Here is a 17,375-nt window from a genome sequence, read left to right on the forward strand (position 1 = left end):
AAATGACGAACATAATGCATGGCAAAATAAGGTTGCAGAGATTCTCTCATTCTTCACCACTTTAAATGACAAACATAATGTATGATAAAATGTTCATTGAAATCTCAATTCTTTACTATTTATAATGACAAACATGGATACAATCTTCACCATTATGAATGATAAAGAAAAGCATGCCTTATGTTCACCATTATAACCGGCGAACAAGGCATTGATCACCATGTTTTGAAAATAAATTTTGCTAACACCATGATTTTGTATTTTTTTTTTCGTTGCCATGATTTATAAAATTGCTCAGAGGAAAATCTCTCTCTAAAGTTAGAAAGACTTTTAGATCTTATTTTTCAAATTTAAGCCAATTTAATCTGATTTAATTTTGATTTCAAATCAGCCTACGATAAGCCTAACACGCACCATAAAACTTATTGCTGATTTTTTTTTTTTTTTTTTTTTTTTTTAATGTGCTTCTATCCTCCTCCATACGGTCCTCAGCCCCCTTTTGATCCCTCTTAAGGTCGAAGAGCTACTTTTCTTTTTAAATTATGAAAAAAATGTAGTTTAAAAGATTTATAATCATAGTTATGCCATAGTTTTATGCAAAGTGACATTTTTTTTTTCTCTAACACCATCAAGTAATGTTAAAAAGGTATACAATATATAATTAAAAATATTTTTTTAATTATAAATATTAATCCACTTAAAATAAAATTAAAAAAAAAAATTGCGATGTGACAAAGCAAACAAAAAACACCAATGGAGGTGGGGAGCACAGCGAGCTAGAGTACTTGCCGCCTTTCGTGATAAAATGGCACGAATCGAAGGCGGCAATGGCTGAAACTTATTCTGCGATCTCGAGACTGGCCACCTCTTTTTGATTGGAGAGATATTTGAGAGCTTGAGGTAAAAGGTACACCCTAGGCAATTTTTTGTTGGAACTCGAGCTGGCCATGCAAAATTTCTTCTGCTGAGGCTTTGAGTTGGAGACACAGTTCGTCCCCCTAAATCATAAAAGCTACTTTGACCATTTCTAATTCAAATGCTCAAAGATTTCTTCATCTCTGATCCCTCAAAATCATGGCAGTGAATACTTAATTGTACTACATAAAGTATGTATCATTGATTTATTAACAGGCAGCTAGCTAAGAAACCAAATTTGAATGTAAATAGTGGTCCATCGCTGTTGTTAAAATTGGTATATACTGTATAATGACTGAAAAGTGCAAGTCCTAATTTGCAACTGCTACTGCACCTGCACCGGCACAACCATGAAGTCATGCTCCATTTTCCAATTTCATTATTCTCTTGTGAAAGTATTCTAGCAAACTTGGGATGCGCTAATGCAGGACACAGCCGCAGCCCTCAAGTTACTAATAAGATTGCCAAAACACGTTGTGGCAGAGCAAATACTAAGCAGTAAGCAGATAAGAACAGCTAAGATGTGAATCCAGTAAACCACATGCCGTACCATCTTAAGAGACAGTAAAACAAGTCTGAATGGACAGCATACAACTCGAATTTATTAGATGATAACATCTAGTCAAAAGAGACGCATTACATGGAAGGTAAAGCAATCCAACGATTCATTGATTTTGTACTTCTGAATCACTATCATCGCTCTGAGTTGGAATATTATGCTGGCATCATCTTCAAATGCTTGGCCTCACATTGAGACGAGATGCTAGCTTCTGACCCAGAGATCTGTCACACTGCATCAAGTACAAACCCAGTACAACACATCAGAACATCAATGTTACTCCACCTCATAGTTTAAAGATGCACTGAATTGAAATAAATTCTAACCTCAGTCCAGTAGGAGATCCAGATACTACGAAGCTCGTGAGTGATACGGGGATCAGATAAGCACTCGACCATCCGGCGTAGGAATCGCTCTTGCCTGGAAACAATTGGATTAAGAAAGGGCAGAAAGGATACCATTATTATATATATATATATATATATATATATATATTTTTTTTTTTTTTCAATTATCTTCCATCTCAAAAGCAGCAGCCAAAACATGAGATTACCTGTCAGGTGCCCAAGACCGATATCTCTCTCCAGGTTGCTTGAAATTGTTCTCCTTCTCAATGACACACTGCATTATCAGCAAAGTCAGAAAAAAAATTACGTTACATACTGCAGCAGCTCCCTGATGCCCAATACACACATTCTCTCTCTCTCTCTCTCTCTCTCTCTCTCTCTCACACACACACACACACACACACACACACAAGGAGGTGCCATATGACACTTCCATATCAAGATTAAATTCTCAGAAGACCCAACGAAGAGGAAATTAACCTTCTCGCGCTTTCCACTGCAAATGGCAGAAGGAATGGGGAACCTCTCAGAATGGCGAACTGGATCATACCTCGACGGGAAGTAATTGACCTGAGAAATAGCATCATAGCACCAGATCAGAAAAGAAACTAGAAGACAGAGCAGAAAACAATAATACCACCTAAGCAACTAATGATGAATATAAAGGTTTTGTTGGGAGGTTGAAAGAAATATTTTAGGTGTAAACAGAGTGGTATGATCCAATTTTACAAGAAACATTTCCCAGGCACACAAACCCACGAAAATGTTGGCTAAAATACCTCCTCATCCCTGTGCATGAAATTCATGAAACCGTCATGGTGATTGTTATGATGAGCACACTTTGGAGCATTAACAGGGAGCTGCAGATAGTTTGGTCCAAGTCGGTGCCTCTGGGTATCAGAATAGGAAAAGATCCTAGTCTGAAGTAATTTATCATCCGAATATGAAACACCTGGGACCACAATACCCGGGCAGAATGCAAGTTGCTCATTCTCAGCAAAGAAATTTTCAATGTTCTTGTTCAAGACCAAGCGGCCAACTGGCTGCAGAGGCAGGATATCCTCAGGCCAGGTCTTAGTCACATCAAGTGGATCAAAGTCAAATTTTTCTTCATGATTGGGATCCATTGTTTGGATGTAAAGCTTCCACTCTGGATAGTTGCCAGCTGCAATGGAGTCATATAGATCCTGGGTGGCATGGCTATGATTGGTTCCTCCAACCTTGACTGCCTCTTCCTCCAGGAAACACTTCACACCACAAGTAGGTTTCCAGTGAAATTTCACATAGTGTACTTTTCCAGCCTTGTTGATTAGAGTATAGGTGTTAACACCAGAGCCTTCCATGTGCCGGTAATCTTGTGGAATACCCAAATCATCAAAAAGGAAGCTGAGCATATGCAAGCTTTCAGGAACATGGGATAGGAAGTCAAAGATCCTCCAGCTCTCCTGGATGTGAGACTTAGGGTTGGGCTTAAATGCATGTATCAAATCTGGGAACTTTATTCCATCACGGATAAAAAAAACAGGGAAATTGTTTCCCACCAGATCAAAGTTGCCCTGAGAAAAAAAAAAAAAAAAAAAAAGAGAACCAATATCTTGAAAACTTAATCCAGAAAGCTTCAAACAATTAATGAACTCATGTCTTGTATGAATGAATATTGCACCTACATAACCTTAATTCCTACAAAAGTTTATAACTTTTTCTATACATATTAAACCAATCTTAAATTCATAGAGAGGCAAACACATGCAGAAAGTAAACAACTTAGATTTTCATTTTAAGACAGGCAGTACCAACTTTCATCAAACACATGGATAAGTTGGCAGATACTACAATTACTCCCAGAAGTTTTTCAAAATTATCAGCTTTGGCCAAATCTTACTTGTAAATGAAATCCCAAGCACACCAAGACCATCTCCATCATAACAAGTATCACATACATCTTATATCTGCTAATATATTACAGAAATAGGGTGACATCACATAAACTACCTCTCTGGTGTAAAACTTCACAGCAAAACCACGAGGATCCCTTATGGTTTCTGGGCTGCCCCGCTCATGAATAACAGTGGAGAAACGGACAATGACAGGAGTCTGAACCCCTGGGGCTCGAAGGAAATCAGCACATGTAAGGTCAGAGACATCATGGGTGACCTCAAAGAAACCCTTTGCACTTGCTCCCCTAGCATGGACAACACGCTCTGGAATCCTCTCCCTATCAAAGTTCGCAAGTTTCTCCACCAGATGATAGTCTTCAAGAAGGATTGGACCTGGCCAAAAAAGAGGGAAAAGGGCACAGCTTAGATCTTCAGTTGCTGCTTTTCAACTCTACTAAAGCAAAATACACTGGCCAAAGAACTCAAATTAAATCCCAAAAGATCAAGACTTTTTTTTTTTTTTTGCCAGCATAAGAAAAAGAGAAGGAAAGGAAAACAAGACAAAAATGTCCACGTCCAGTGTTGAGAGATTATGATGCTAATCTAATTCCCCATTAGAATAATCATGTTCATTATGGATCTAGATTCAGCCTCATTGCATAACTTTATTATCAAGGGGCGTAAAGAATCAACCTACTTTGTATACATAAGCTCGAATACATAATTGAAAAGGAACACTAATAATTTTGCTGTGAGTTATTAAAAAAAAAGTTCACAATAAGCACGTAATTTTGCAACTGAAGCAATTCTGTTTTACCTCGTTGGCGAGTCAACATCTAAAATTTCCATTTTAATAAGTAACTGAACATGCTTCTTATTTATCATAAGTATTGTTAAGATAAAATACTGAAGATGAGTAGTTTTACTAGAAATGAAAGTATTAGAGAAAAGGTAAGAGTGATGCTAATTGAGGATAAATTAAGAGCAGAGACAGAGATTGAAGTAATTTCATCATATGAATCGTAGACATAGAGGCTCCAGTTAGATAGGACAGAGAGAAAAGAAAAGGTAAACCTAAACTGACTTATAAACATTATACATTTTTTAAAATTTAATCCAAGTGATTTAGAGTGAAGAAAAGAATCCATATAGTGGAATTTAAATTTTTTGAATAAAAGTTTAGTGGAGATGCGTAATAGTTCAAAACGCTGATGCATTTTAGTGGTAAACATCTTATAAACACGGATAATAGATAAGAACAACCATTAAAGACTTCCAACAAACAGACTAACAATAAGGGATAAAGCCAGAGTAACAATATTTCAATTTCTAATAATTGGGATAAAGACGGCAACAGCAGCGATGGTGCTTGTGATGATACCAATAACAAAGGTGATCAACAGAAACATCAATAAAATACCTCTGGGCCCAACAGTCAAGGACGAATTGTTGTTCCATACTGGAGCACCGTAATTCGTGGTCCAGAAGGGGGAATCGTAAGCGCTTGATGGACGGTTCTATATCATCAGAATCAAAAGAAGAACACAATCAGGAATTCACAAACTCAACAACAAAAACAAGAATAATCTGTTCATGTTCAAGCTACGCTAGAACAACCAAAACCCCACGATGAAAATGGAAAAAAGAGTCGAAAACAATCAATTAGATAAGAGAACCACAGCTAGTTCCAAAAATACCAACAAACAAAGATGATCACAACAAAAAAACAGTATGAAATGGCGAAGAAAATCAAGAAATTGGACGAGAGGGATTAGAAGAGTACCTTGTAAGGATCCATAGCAAGAGATATTTCTGAATTTTTGATGGGTTTGGTGAGAAAAGGAGACCCCAAAACACCGAATTAAATGTGAGAGTCGCGTTCAAATCGAAGAAGAACTCTACTTTCTGGCTATTTATAGAGGCTCGTCGCTTGCACGTCCATTTTCTTGTAACGCCTATGGTTATCCATAAAAATAAAAAATAAAAAAAATATTCCCAAAAATGTAAAATTTTTCCTCCCATCCAGATAAATTTAAAATTTTACTGTCGGTAATTTCAAATCTCGCCTTGTTTTACGCTTATCGCGATATATACGTTTAGACGATCAAAAACAGCCACAAGTGAAATTATACAGCACGTTATCATAAAATGATAAACTTATTATAAATAAATAAATATATAAAAATATTAATTATATTGAAGTATTTCTATTTATAACATTAATAATTTTAATTTTAATTTTAATTTTAATAAAAATTTTATTATTTATAAATAATATTATTATAAAAATTCTATTTTATTTAGAAAATAATCCACTATTTAATTAAAAATATTTCTTACTTAAATTAAAAAAAACCCACAAAAATGTTGAATCATTAAATTGAAGATTACATGGATGCTTCTATTTGAATATATACTATCAAGGATAATGAGATTTTTTTTTTATTTTTTGCTGAATACACAAAATATAATGGACTCGATATAGAAAAATATCAATCTTTAATGTAAAAAAATTTAAAAAAAAAACTTTATTTATTATTATTTTATTAAATTTTAGATGAATTTCTCCTTAAAATGAAGACAGGTGGATAAATTGAATGGTTAAAGATGAACATTGGCTCTGCCACAATTCGCGATAAATTGAAAGCACGACGATATTTATGCAGGACTGGACGAAAAGGATAGAGAAGAAGTGGGACCCACTACGGCATCAGGATTTAAATGTGGTGGGAAAATCAAGACTGATCGGAGACGAATTGGGAAAATCAAATGCTAAAATAGTAATAAAACAATTGAAAACGTCACTAGGTAATGGCTCCTTATCTAAGTTTAAACCACATAGGCCACGTGGGCCACTGATATTTTGACACGTTATCATAATAAGCCTTGAAACGTGTGTCCTTATACGATGTGAAAGTGCTGAAGATGGATAGTTTCGGATATTAAAGAGATAGCGATGGAGTGCGCGAAAGCTGCTAAATTGATCATTTTGATGATAAGGATCAGAATGGGCTGTGAGTGTGAGGTAAGCTCACCAACAAAATCAAAATTTAGTGGTTAATCTAATGAAGTGATTTTAATTTAATTTAATTTAATTTTTTATATTAATATGATGTTAAATATTACTTTTATTTAAAAATATAATAAAAAAAATAATAAATTATTTAATAATTCATTTTATTGAGTATTATATCAAATTTGATAATAAATTTCTTTTTATGTGATTTGATTAAATTAAATATGTAAATTAATAATTTTAAATATTGAGTCTAATAAAATAATGACCATCATGTCATAAATATTTTATTTTTTTATTATATAAAAAATATCGCTTCTAATTCCACAATTATAATTTTAATTTTTTTTTCAATTTAATTTTAATTTAACCAATTTTATGTAATTTAAGATCATTGATTTTAATATAATTTTAAATTTAAATTAATTTAATTTAATTATAAATTTAAATAAGACTATTATCAGTTATCCTTAGTTATAGAGATAAGATATTTTTTTAAAATTTTATAATTTTTTCAAAATAAAATTATATTACATAATTTAAATGCATTTTTTGGATATTGTACAATATCTCTAACTCAATAGATTAGAACTAATATTGTTCCAACGCTCAATCTCATTTAAGGGATAAAAATATCAAATCAGTCATATTAAATACCTATTAGTATAATTTAAATATATTTATATTAATTAAATTACTATATAAAATATATTTTCTAAGTTTAGACAAAGTCAATTGGAATATCATAAATAATTTTGTCCTATAGTTTTTAGAAAGAAAAGAAAAATATCCATTTTATTGAATTCCAAATTTCATTTTAAAAGGATTTTGCGTTTATAAAATGTTGAATTTTGAGTAGAGATTAAAATTTAATAAAAAAATATATAAATTAAACATTCTCAAAAGTTTAATTAAATTTTAACAACAAATGATTTAGTACAATTCCAACCCATAAATTTAATATAAAATGATTTTTTTTATTTTATAACAAAATTTTATTTTTTCAAATATTTTAAAAAAATAATATTTTATTTTATTTTATTCTACTTTGAGTAATAAACCGTCTTTGATGTAAACATTTAACAATGGGTTGGGCCACACTAATATTAGTCGTGGCCGTTTCATTTTCATTTTTATATTTTAAGTTAGGATTAGAATTTGGGCCAAGTCCTCTTGGGTCGAGACCAATTTTACCCAAGGGATTTGGCCTGTATTTTTAATAAAATGAAATCTTTCTAATAACCTCGACAGATTATATATGATAAAATTTATTTATTAAATATAGAAATTTAATATATTTATATTCTGAGCGATAATAAATTGAATTACATTAGAGTTTTTATATATATATATATATTGTGTTTTGGTTCATAATATATTATATTTATGTTTTTTTTTTTCATATGATAAGCGTATTTAACCACTCTATGTGTGAGCGACTAGACCTGTTTAGTGGGCTAGTTTCCATTCCTAAAATATAGGTTTGAATTAAACAATTCAATTTTGATTTAATTTGAAAGGAAAGGGAAAATAATTTGATTTCGGTTCAAATTTATAGAGCTTTAATAGGTTCTGATTTTAAATTAGACCGAATCAATTTAGATTCAGTTTTAAATTCAAACTATGCTAGAGCTAAGTCTGTAAGAGATTTAAGAGCTCAACACAATGTGTCGTGCGAATTTAATGATTTCTTATTTAAAAAAAAAATATGTGAATGTGATAAATTGATAATTGATTTATTTTATTCTATTTTTAAAAAATTATATATTTAATTTTTCTAATTTTTTACTTTTAAAGTTTTATTTGATTGGTGTTTGTTTAAATTATAGTTACTAAATCCGGATCAAGCTGGTTGGTTGAACTTATAAACTGACCCTTAAATCAATCTAGGTTTATAATTGAATTAGACAAGAAAGCAACCGGGTTTGTCCCGGTCAATTGGTAGTTTAATCCGAACCCAGTTGATCCAGTCGGTTTAATTATGCATCATTTTTTTTTTTTTAGTGTTGGTATAGAGAATTGGATACCAAAATCTTATAAAAAGTTTTTAAAATCAAAATCAATTGAGTTAGCTTGAAAATTATATACTCAACTCAACTCAACTAAGCCTTTATCCCAAAAATTTGGAGTCGGCTATATGAATTCGCTTTCTTCACTCTAAACGATTTTGGGTTAAATCCTCAGAAATGTGTAATGCTTTTAGGTCATGTTGTACTACTCTCTTCCAAGTCAATTAGGTCTACCCATTTTTTCCTTTCTATCCTCTAACCTAATGTGCTCTACTTGTCTAACTGAAGCCTCCGTATGTCTACGCTTCACATGACCAAACCACCTCAATCTCCCTTCTCTCAACTTATCTTCAATTGGCACCACTCCTACCTTTTCTCTAATACTCTCATTACGGACTTTATCTAGTCTAGTATGGCCACTTATCCACCTTAACATTTTCATCTCTGCAACACTTATCTTAGACGCATACGACTCTTTCAGTGCCCAACACTCACTATCATATAACATAGCCGGTCGTATGGCTGTACGGTAAAATTTTCCTTTCAACTTATTGGGAATCTTACGATCATATAAAACTCCCGTGGCACGTCTCCACTTCAACCATCCGGCTTTAATCTTATGACTAACATCCTCCTCACATCCCCCATCTACTTGAAGGACTGAGCCTAGATATTTAAAGTGATTACTTTGGGACAGTACCACTCCATTCAAACTAACTCCTTCCCTATCACTAGTTTGGCCTTCACTGAACTTGCAATGCATGTATTCTGTCTTCGTTATACTTAACTTAAAACCCTTTGACTCTAGAGTATTTCTCCAAAGCTCTAGCTTTCTATTGACTCATTCTCGTGTCTCATCTATCAGAACAATATCATCGGCAAACATCATGCACCAAGGAATACTCTCTTATATGTGTTTCGTCAATTCATCTAAAACTAATGTAAAAAGGTAAGGGCTTATGGCTGATCCTTGGTGTAATCCAATTGAGATCAGAAAATCTCTTGTGTCCTCTCCCACTGTGTGCACAATAGTAGTTGCTCCTTTATACATATCTTTCAACACTTGTATGTATCTAATAGATACCCTCTTTTGTTCTAACACATTACATAAGACAACTCTTGGAACACTATCATAAGCCTTCTCCAAATAAAAAAAAAAAAACCATGTGTAGATCTTTCTTCATATCTCTATATTTCTCCATCAAGCTTCTAATAAGAAAAATCGCTTCCATAGTTGAACAACCGAGTATGAAACCAAATTGATTGAGAGAGATAGAAGTATCATGACGTAGTCGATGCTCTACAACTCTCTCCCACAACTTCATAGTATGACTCATGAGTTTAATTTCCCTATAGTTTGAGTAACTCTGTATGTCTCCCTTATTTTTAAAAATAGGTACTAAAATGCTCCTCCTCCATTCATCAGACATTTTCTTTGAGTTTAGAATCTTATTAAATAATTTAGTTAACCATGCCACTCCCATATCTCCCAAACACTTCCACACTTCAATTGGTATTTCATTGGGTCCATAGGCTTTACCCACTTTCATTCTCTTAAGTGCTTCCTTTACTTCTAAAGATCTAATCTTTCTAGTATAATTTACATTCTTTTCTATTGTTCTATAATCTATATTCACGCTATTACCATTTTGACTATTGTTAAAGAGATCATTAAAATAATTTATCCATCTTTCTTTAATATCCTCATCTTTCACCAACACTTTTCCTTCTTTATCCTTAATGCATCTAACTTGATTGAGATCTTGACATTTCCTTTCTCTCCTCCTTGCTAATCTATAAATATATTTCTCCCCTTCTTTAGTTCCAAGTTTCTCATATAACTTTTCAAAGGCTCTTGCTCTTGTGACAAACTTTTTTTTTCTTTTTTTGCTATCTTTGCTATCTTGTACTGTTCATATGCCTCATTATTATCACATTTAGGTAATTTCTTATACCATTCCCTTTTTCTCTTCACTGCCTTTTGTACTTCCTCATTCCACCACCATCTCTCTTTTGAGGGTAGTCCATGTCCTTTAGACTCTCCAAGTACTTTTCTAGCTACTTCTCTAATCTTTGATGCCATCTGTATCCACATATCATTGGCCTCCATATCCAGCTTCCATACTTCAGACTCAAGAAGCTCATTTTTGAACTTCACTTGCTTTACTCATTTGAACTCCCACCACTTTGTTCGAGCTACATTATTTCTTCTGACCTTACTTGAATTGTTCATAAACTTGACATCTAAGACCACCAAGCGATATTGACTTGTTAAAGCCTTTCCTGGAATGACCTTGCAATCCTTGCATAGAGCTCTATTTGTCTTCTTGGTTAAGAGGAAGTCGATTTAGCTTCTATGTTGCCCACTTTTGAAAGTCACTAAATGTGACTCTCTTTTTATAAAGTAGGTATTTGCTAGTATTAGGTCGTATGCCATAGCAAAATCCAAGATATTTTTTCCTTCCTCATTTTGACTGTCAAAACCAAAACCTTCATGAACATTCTCATAACCTTGTCTATCACTTCCTACATGTCCATTCAAATCTCCACCAATGAAAACATTCTCTTCATCTGGTATGCTTTGCATTAAATCATCCATATCTTCCCAAAACTTTTGTTTACTCTCACTGTTTAGTCCTATTTGTGGGGCATAAGCACTAACTATATTTATTGTTTCTCCTTCTAGTACGAGCTTTACTAGTATAATTCCATCTCCTACTCTTTTCACAGCTATTACTGCGTCTTTCAATGTCCTGTCTATGATTATGCCCACTCCGTTCTTATTTATCTCCTTTCCGGTAAACCACAGTTTATACCCTAAATTACCCACTTCCTTACTTTTCTCTCCTACCCATTTAGTCTCTTGAATGCAAGTAATATTCACCATTCTCCTTTCCAAGGTATCCACAAGCTCTATTAATTTTTCTGTAAGTGATCCAACATTCCAAGTGCCAACCCTGATCCTCCTCCTATCCTGTTCCTTCCTAATTTGTCTCCTTCTATGATATTTTCTATTGTTTTCTATATCTATCTTGTGTTCTGTTCCACCCTCTGTTCTACTATCTGTTCTATGGACTAACTTCTTTACCCACACCCGTTCATGATGTGGGAACCCTTACTCACTTAACACCACACCCGAGCGCCGGCACGGCACGTTGCTTTCGGTGAACGCCCTACACCCTTGCATATTTCTCACTACACCCGGGCTCCGATGTAGCGCATCGTTAGTAGAGGACGCCTCAACGTTTATATCATTTGAATCCATATCATAAAGTATGACGAAATTTTTATGCTGGTTGTCACCTACCGCAACCCTCCTCCTTTATCCGAGCTTGGGACCGGCTAAGCGCAAACTACTTAGGCGAAGTTAGCTTGAAAATTATATATCTTTTTTAACTTCAATATATTTATTTTTTAATATATATTTAATATTTCATAAATATTAAAAAGAGAATTATGCATTTATAAAAAATTTTATACATTATATTATTTGAATATTTTTATATAAAATTTAAAAAACACAATTAAAATTTATTAAATATAACTTAATAAATATCAAAATTTTATTTTAAATAATTAAAATTTAGTTATATATTTTTATTTATTTATATTAATAAATATTTTATTTAATTAATTTTTAATAATAATTACTAATCCATTCATCAGATCTCTTTGCCAAGTTAATTTTTGGGCCAGATTTAATAACACTGGTTTAAATAATCTGGTTAAAACACATAGCCAAAACTTGAGAATAAATCACCATGATGTGGTCACAGACCAAGGCAAGATAACAAGAAAAGAAACTCATGTAAAGTAAAACTTACTGGGTTGATTGCTGCTCAATATGCCCATCATGTTCATCACGCAGAAATGAAACTTGAAAAGCATTACCCCAGAGTCAGCATGCACATGCTGGAAAAAAAAATTGAATTATTAAATTTCAATTGATATTAATAAAATTATTGAATTATAATTTTATTTTAATAAAATATAATTAAATGAAAGTTAAATGAGTTTATTAATATATGTTAAAATGCCATGAATTATGTTAAAATTGGGTTACAATAAGTGGAATTAATTGAGATGTTAAGTCAACATTGTGGTAGGAAATATTCAATCAATTATTTAAGAGAGAGAGAGAGACAGAGATGGACCTCCAATTTCTGAAAGGAGGGCTGGACCAGAACTGATCAAGGAATTCAGGACTTGACATCTTTCCAATTTATACAGGGATTGAAATGAAGCATGATTGCCTCCCAGCGTCTGCCCTCTAGCATTAATGATGCCATAATCATATATTAACACTTTTAATTATCATTAACATGCATAACATAAATAATCTGAATAAATACCTGCTTCATCAGGTCCCCATTAGAAAATCAGGCATTTTTCTTGCAGAATTTTAATGCCTTTGTCTAACAGTCATCTACCATAAGAGATCCTCATGAAAAGAAGACTGCCAAGAGATTTTCCTGTTTTGTCTCAAAATTTTCAAATTCTTAGTGCACATTCCTGTCCCTCACAGTTCTTGAAGCCAAGGAACGTGGGAATGAGTTATTTGATACGGAGTGAGAAGGGGAGAAAGCATACCTGCAGATTGGGTCCAGGGATTGGGAGGGGAATTAGTATTTGGCGAATATAAGGTCTAGCAGTAGTTGGAATTGGTGTTGCAGAAACGGCAGATGGAGTATGTGGTTCACCTCTGTGGTTAGACATTTTCATGGAATTTTCTCTGGTGAATGAACTGAAAGTTTTCTACTAATTATATAGCTGGAATGTAGTGAACACAGAGAGTTACAGAGAATTGAAAATTGAAATTACAGAAATTGGAAAAGAATAATCGATCCAGAAGATCATCACATAGCACAGCATCACTCTGATGCAGTAATTTTAGATGAACAACATAACGACCTGATCATCTGTCTTGTCCTTATTAGATAATTTTAGAGCATTTATTGTTTTAGTACTAATATAAAACATAGCAAAGTGGAGATTGACAATGGTTTTGTGCTCCTCCCCAGAAATGATCTGTCTGCGACAGTGACTCGTAGTCTCATCCTCAGTCTTTAGAAATTTGGCCTCACGTTGAGACGAGATGCAAGCTTCTGACCCAGAGATCGGTCGCACTGCATATCACAAGCAAATAAACCCAGGATTAGATAACCTTGTGCAAATTGAAAGGAAATGAATTAATGGAAAGGGAGTCGATCGAGTCTAATTAATTAACCTGAGACCAGTATGAGACCCAGATAGTGCGAATCTCATGAGTGATACGGGGGTCTGATAAACCGTTAACCAATCTGCAGAGGAATCTTTCTTGTCTGGAAAAAGAAATCAATTGTAAGTTAAGAAATTCAAATATACTATTCATCTTTCAGTAATTGAGAAGCTTGCAATGGCAGAACCACAGGTTTACCTGTCAGGTGTCCAAGATCGATATCTCTCTCCAGGTTGCTTGAAATTGTTCTCCTTTTCAATGACGCACTGCATCATAACAATCACCAAAGTCAGTAATGTTTGACAGAAGAACCAAGGAGGAAGAAAAGCAGGGAAACTCTTACTGACCTTCTCACGCCTTCCACTGACGATAGCATGAGGAAGTGGGGTTCTCTCAGCATGGCGAACTGGATCATACCTGGATGGGAAGTAATCCACCTGAGAAATAGAGCCTGATTAGAACGGAATCTTCCAAAAAAAAAAAAAATCTTAATCTGAGACTGGCAATTGGCCATGAGAGAGGAGGAATATGTATATATACCTCCTCATCTCTGTGCATGAAATTCATGAAACCATCGTAGTGATTGTTGTGATGAGGACACTTGGGGGCATTAACAGGGAGCATCTTATAGTTGGGTCCCAAACGGTGCCTCTGAGTATCAGCATAGGCAAAGGTCCGAAGCTGGAATAACTTGTCGTTTGAATAGTGAATACCAGGAACCACATGACCAGGGTCGAATGCAAGCATCTCATTCTCAGCAAACCAGTTATCGATGTTCCTGTTCAAGACCAAACGCCCAATTTGCTGCAGCGGAAAGATATCTTCAGGCCAGATCTTGGTCATATCAAGTGGATCAAAGTCGAATTTGTCTTCATCAGAGGGATCCATTGTCTGGATAAAGAGTTTCCACTCAGGAAAGTTTCCAGCGGCAATGGAGTCATATAAATCCCGCGTAGCATGGCTGTGGTTGGCACCTCCTATCTTCTTTGCCTCGTCATCCATCAAACATTTGACTCCGCAGGTGGGTTTCCAGTGAAATTTCACATAGGTTACTTTTCCTGCCTTATTGATGAAAGTAAAGGTGTGAACACCAAAGCCTTCCATGTGTCTATAATCTTGAGGAATTCCAACATCATCAAAGAACCAGGTGAATGTGCTCAAGCTCTCAGGATGGTGTGATAAGAAGTCAAAGATCCTCCAGTACTCCTGGATGTGAGACTTGGGATTGGGCTTAAAGGCATGTATCACATCAGGGAATTTTATCCCATCACGGATGAAGAAGACAGGGAAATTGTTTCCCACAATATCGAAGTTACCCTGTCACGTTAACAAGTAGTAAAAGAGGAAAATTAATAAGAGATGCAGTAATAATAATATTACAGACAGGATCGATCGAGATGATGACAAAATCGCTCACCTCTCTGGTGTAAAATTTAGTCGCAAAACCTCGAGGATCCCTGATGGTTTCAGGGCTGCCACGCTCATGGATAACAGTGGAGAAACGGACAATGACAGGGGTCTGAACTCCAGGGGCTCGAAGGAAATCAGCACATGTAAGGTGAGTGAAATCGTGGGTGACTTCAAAGAAACCCTTAGCACTCATTCCCCTGGCATGGACAACACGCTCTGGAATCCGCTCTCTGGTAAAGTTGGCAAGCTTTTCTATCATATGATAGTCCTCCAGAAGGATTGGACCTGCAGCCAAACGATCAAAGCCATAGCTAAATTAAATGAGACGATTGATCTGATGCTAAAACAAACGGTTCTCCACAAGAACAAGAATGAACATTATATTCAGATATTGAAAATCACCTCTGGTTCCAACAGTCATGGAGGAGTTGTTGTTCCATACTGGAGCACCAGCATCGGTGGTCCAGAAGGGGGTATCGTTTGCGCTTGATGGACGGAACTGTACCCAAAAAAGAACAAAGTTCAGCCTTTCGCCAAATACAACATTAACTTGATAACAACATAAAAAAATCTGCCAAAATAATGCATATGGATAGTGATGATCTGAGATTACTTAAAGAAGGTGTAGTTTTTCCATTTTTTAACTGATCTCATAGATTCTGATTTTCCAAAAATAGAAAATTCTATTATACGCATGATACATGCAAAAAAAATGCAGACTCAAAATGATGCTAAGCGAAAACCAGACAGCTTATAGAAAATCAAGAAATTGACTAAGAAAGGCATTAGCAGTGCTACCTTGTTAGGATCCATTAGAAAAGAAGGGAAGACTATAGTTTTTTGAAACCTTTGGCTATGCTAGATCCTTATTTCTGTGATATGGAAGCTTAGCTTTGGAAGTATATTTATACAACTCCAAGGCTAGTTGCCACTGTTCATGATATCTACATTTTCTTCCAATGCATACCCTTACCCACAAATTTTAGATATATTTTTTTAGAATTTTACTCTCTAATTTCACATGTCCCCAGGTTTGCAGTAAAGAAATTTCTTTTAGAAAGTTGAAAATAACATTGATATTTTTTTGGCCATTACTAAATGATTCCATCATTGATAATTGCATTAGACCATTACCTTAACCCTAAAAATATAAATAAATTATAAATAAAAATATGATAGTATATTATCAAATCTTAAATTAATAAAATATTTATCTGTTTTATATATATAATCAATTTTGATTAAAATTTCAATTCAAAATTTTAAAATTTAAAAATTATTCTAATATTATTGAATTTAAATTTATTACCTTATCACACTTTCATATCAAACACTTTCGTATCAAACGATCCTCTATTATTTTATTTTTAATATGTGTATATTTATAGAAAAATTTTTACAATTTAACTCAACTCAATTAGGTTTGTATTCTAAAAATTTAAAATCGACTATATGAATTCTCTTTTTTCACTCTAAATGGTTTTGGATTAATTTTAAAATTTTTTATAATTAATTTTTTTTTTTACAGTGGTTAATGGTTAGGTAAAAAAAATATGATTTAACCTCATAATTGAGGAAGGTATGTGAAAAAGAAAGGGACCACCATTGAGGCCAAAGTTATTAATGGTAACAAGAAAGGGTTGAAGTGGGGACCAGAAAGAAAGTGTGCAATATTTCAGATAATATCTCATCATCAGAGATTCGTTGTTTTCCTAATGGAGTAATAATTCTGTGAATACATATTCATCAATTCTCAACATGATCATCAGGTGATTCAACGGCTATGATTATTATAAATGCACAGAGAAGGTGGGGAGAGCGAGCAACCCACAAGCCATAAATACTTTATGGGCACAAGGTGACACCATCTTGAGCATAAAGTCTGATTTGAGGACAGAGTTTCAAACATGTGCCTTGTCCAAAGGGAAGAATTCAGAAGATAAAGTCGTAAGAGATAAGATGCTCTTATACTCACCTAGCAATAAAAAAACAAATATTTTTCAAAGATTGATCATTGATATGAT

General features: G+C 33.9%; 2 protein-coding genes across 3 annotated transcripts; both read right to left on the minus strand.

Moving 5' to 3' along the window:
• Nucleotides 1–1,439: 1,439 nt before the first annotated feature.
• Nucleotides 1,440–13,319, minus strand: LOC110660980 (catalase isozyme 1). 2 transcript variants are annotated; one of them, XM_021819457.2, is made up of 11 exons: nucleotides 13,076–13,319; nucleotides 12,878–12,993; nucleotides 12,548–12,635; nucleotides 5,482–5,653; nucleotides 5,119–5,215; nucleotides 3,814–4,091; nucleotides 2,601–3,377; nucleotides 2,302–2,391; nucleotides 2,028–2,095; nucleotides 1,801–1,894; nucleotides 1,440–1,706 (listed from the first exon to the last, which is right to left on the minus strand). In XM_021819457.2, the coding sequence occupies exons 4-11, from the start codon at nucleotides 5,494–5,496 to the stop codon at nucleotides 1,647–1,649; spliced, it is 1,479 nt and encodes a 492-aa protein (XP_021675149.2). In that variant the 5' UTR covers nucleotides 5,497–5,653; nucleotides 12,548–12,635; nucleotides 12,878–12,993; nucleotides 13,076–13,319; the 3' UTR covers nucleotides 1,440–1,646. The 2 variants fall into 2 exon arrangements, with proteins under 2 accessions (XP_021675149.2, XP_057987178.1); XM_058131195.1 differs by lacking the exons at nucleotides 5,119–5,215; nucleotides 5,482–5,653.
• A 144-nt stretch (nucleotides 13,320–13,463) lies between these two features.
• On the minus strand, nucleotides 13,464–16,317 carry LOC110660979 (catalase isozyme 2). The gene is made up of 8 exons (XM_021819456.2): nucleotides 16,150–16,317; nucleotides 15,754–15,850; nucleotides 15,359–15,636; nucleotides 14,482–15,258; nucleotides 14,289–14,378; nucleotides 14,140–14,207; nucleotides 13,951–14,044; nucleotides 13,464–13,849 (listed from the first exon to the last, which is right to left on the minus strand). Exons 1-8 carry the CDS (start codon nucleotides 16,162–16,164, stop codon nucleotides 13,790–13,792), a joined length of 1,479 nt encoding a protein of 492 aa, XP_021675148.2. The 5' UTR covers nucleotides 16,165–16,317; the 3' UTR covers nucleotides 13,464–13,789.
• Between the last annotated feature and the right edge of the window lie 1,058 nt (nucleotides 16,318–17,375).

Source organism: Hevea brasiliensis, chromosome 2 (genome assembly GCF_030052815.1).
Source record: "Hevea brasiliensis isolate MT/VB/25A 57/8 chromosome 2, ASM3005281v1, whole genome shotgun sequence".
NCBI classification, from domain to species: domain Eukaryota; kingdom Viridiplantae; phylum Streptophyta; class Magnoliopsida; order Malpighiales; family Euphorbiaceae; genus Hevea; species Hevea brasiliensis.

Coding starts and splice junctions, on each gene's coding strand:
- LOC110660980 (XM_021819457.2), bottom strand. Junction 2,392..2,600: donor TCATGCACAGGGATGAGGAG/GTATTTTAGCCA, acceptor GCTATTTCTCAG/GTCAATTACTTCCCGTCGAG. Junction 1,895..2,027: donor CGGTCTTGGGCACCTGACAG/GTAATCTCATGT, acceptor AATTGTTTCCAG/GCAAGAGCGATTCCTACGCC.
- LOC110660979 (XM_021819456.2), bottom strand. Junction 14,379..14,481: donor TCATGCACAGAGATGAGGAG/GTATATATACAT, acceptor TCTATTTCTCAG/GTGGATTACTTCCCATCCAG. Junction 14,045..14,139: donor CGATCTTGGACACCTGACAG/GTAAACCTGTGG, acceptor TTCTTTTTCCAG/ACAAGAAAGATTCCTCTGCA.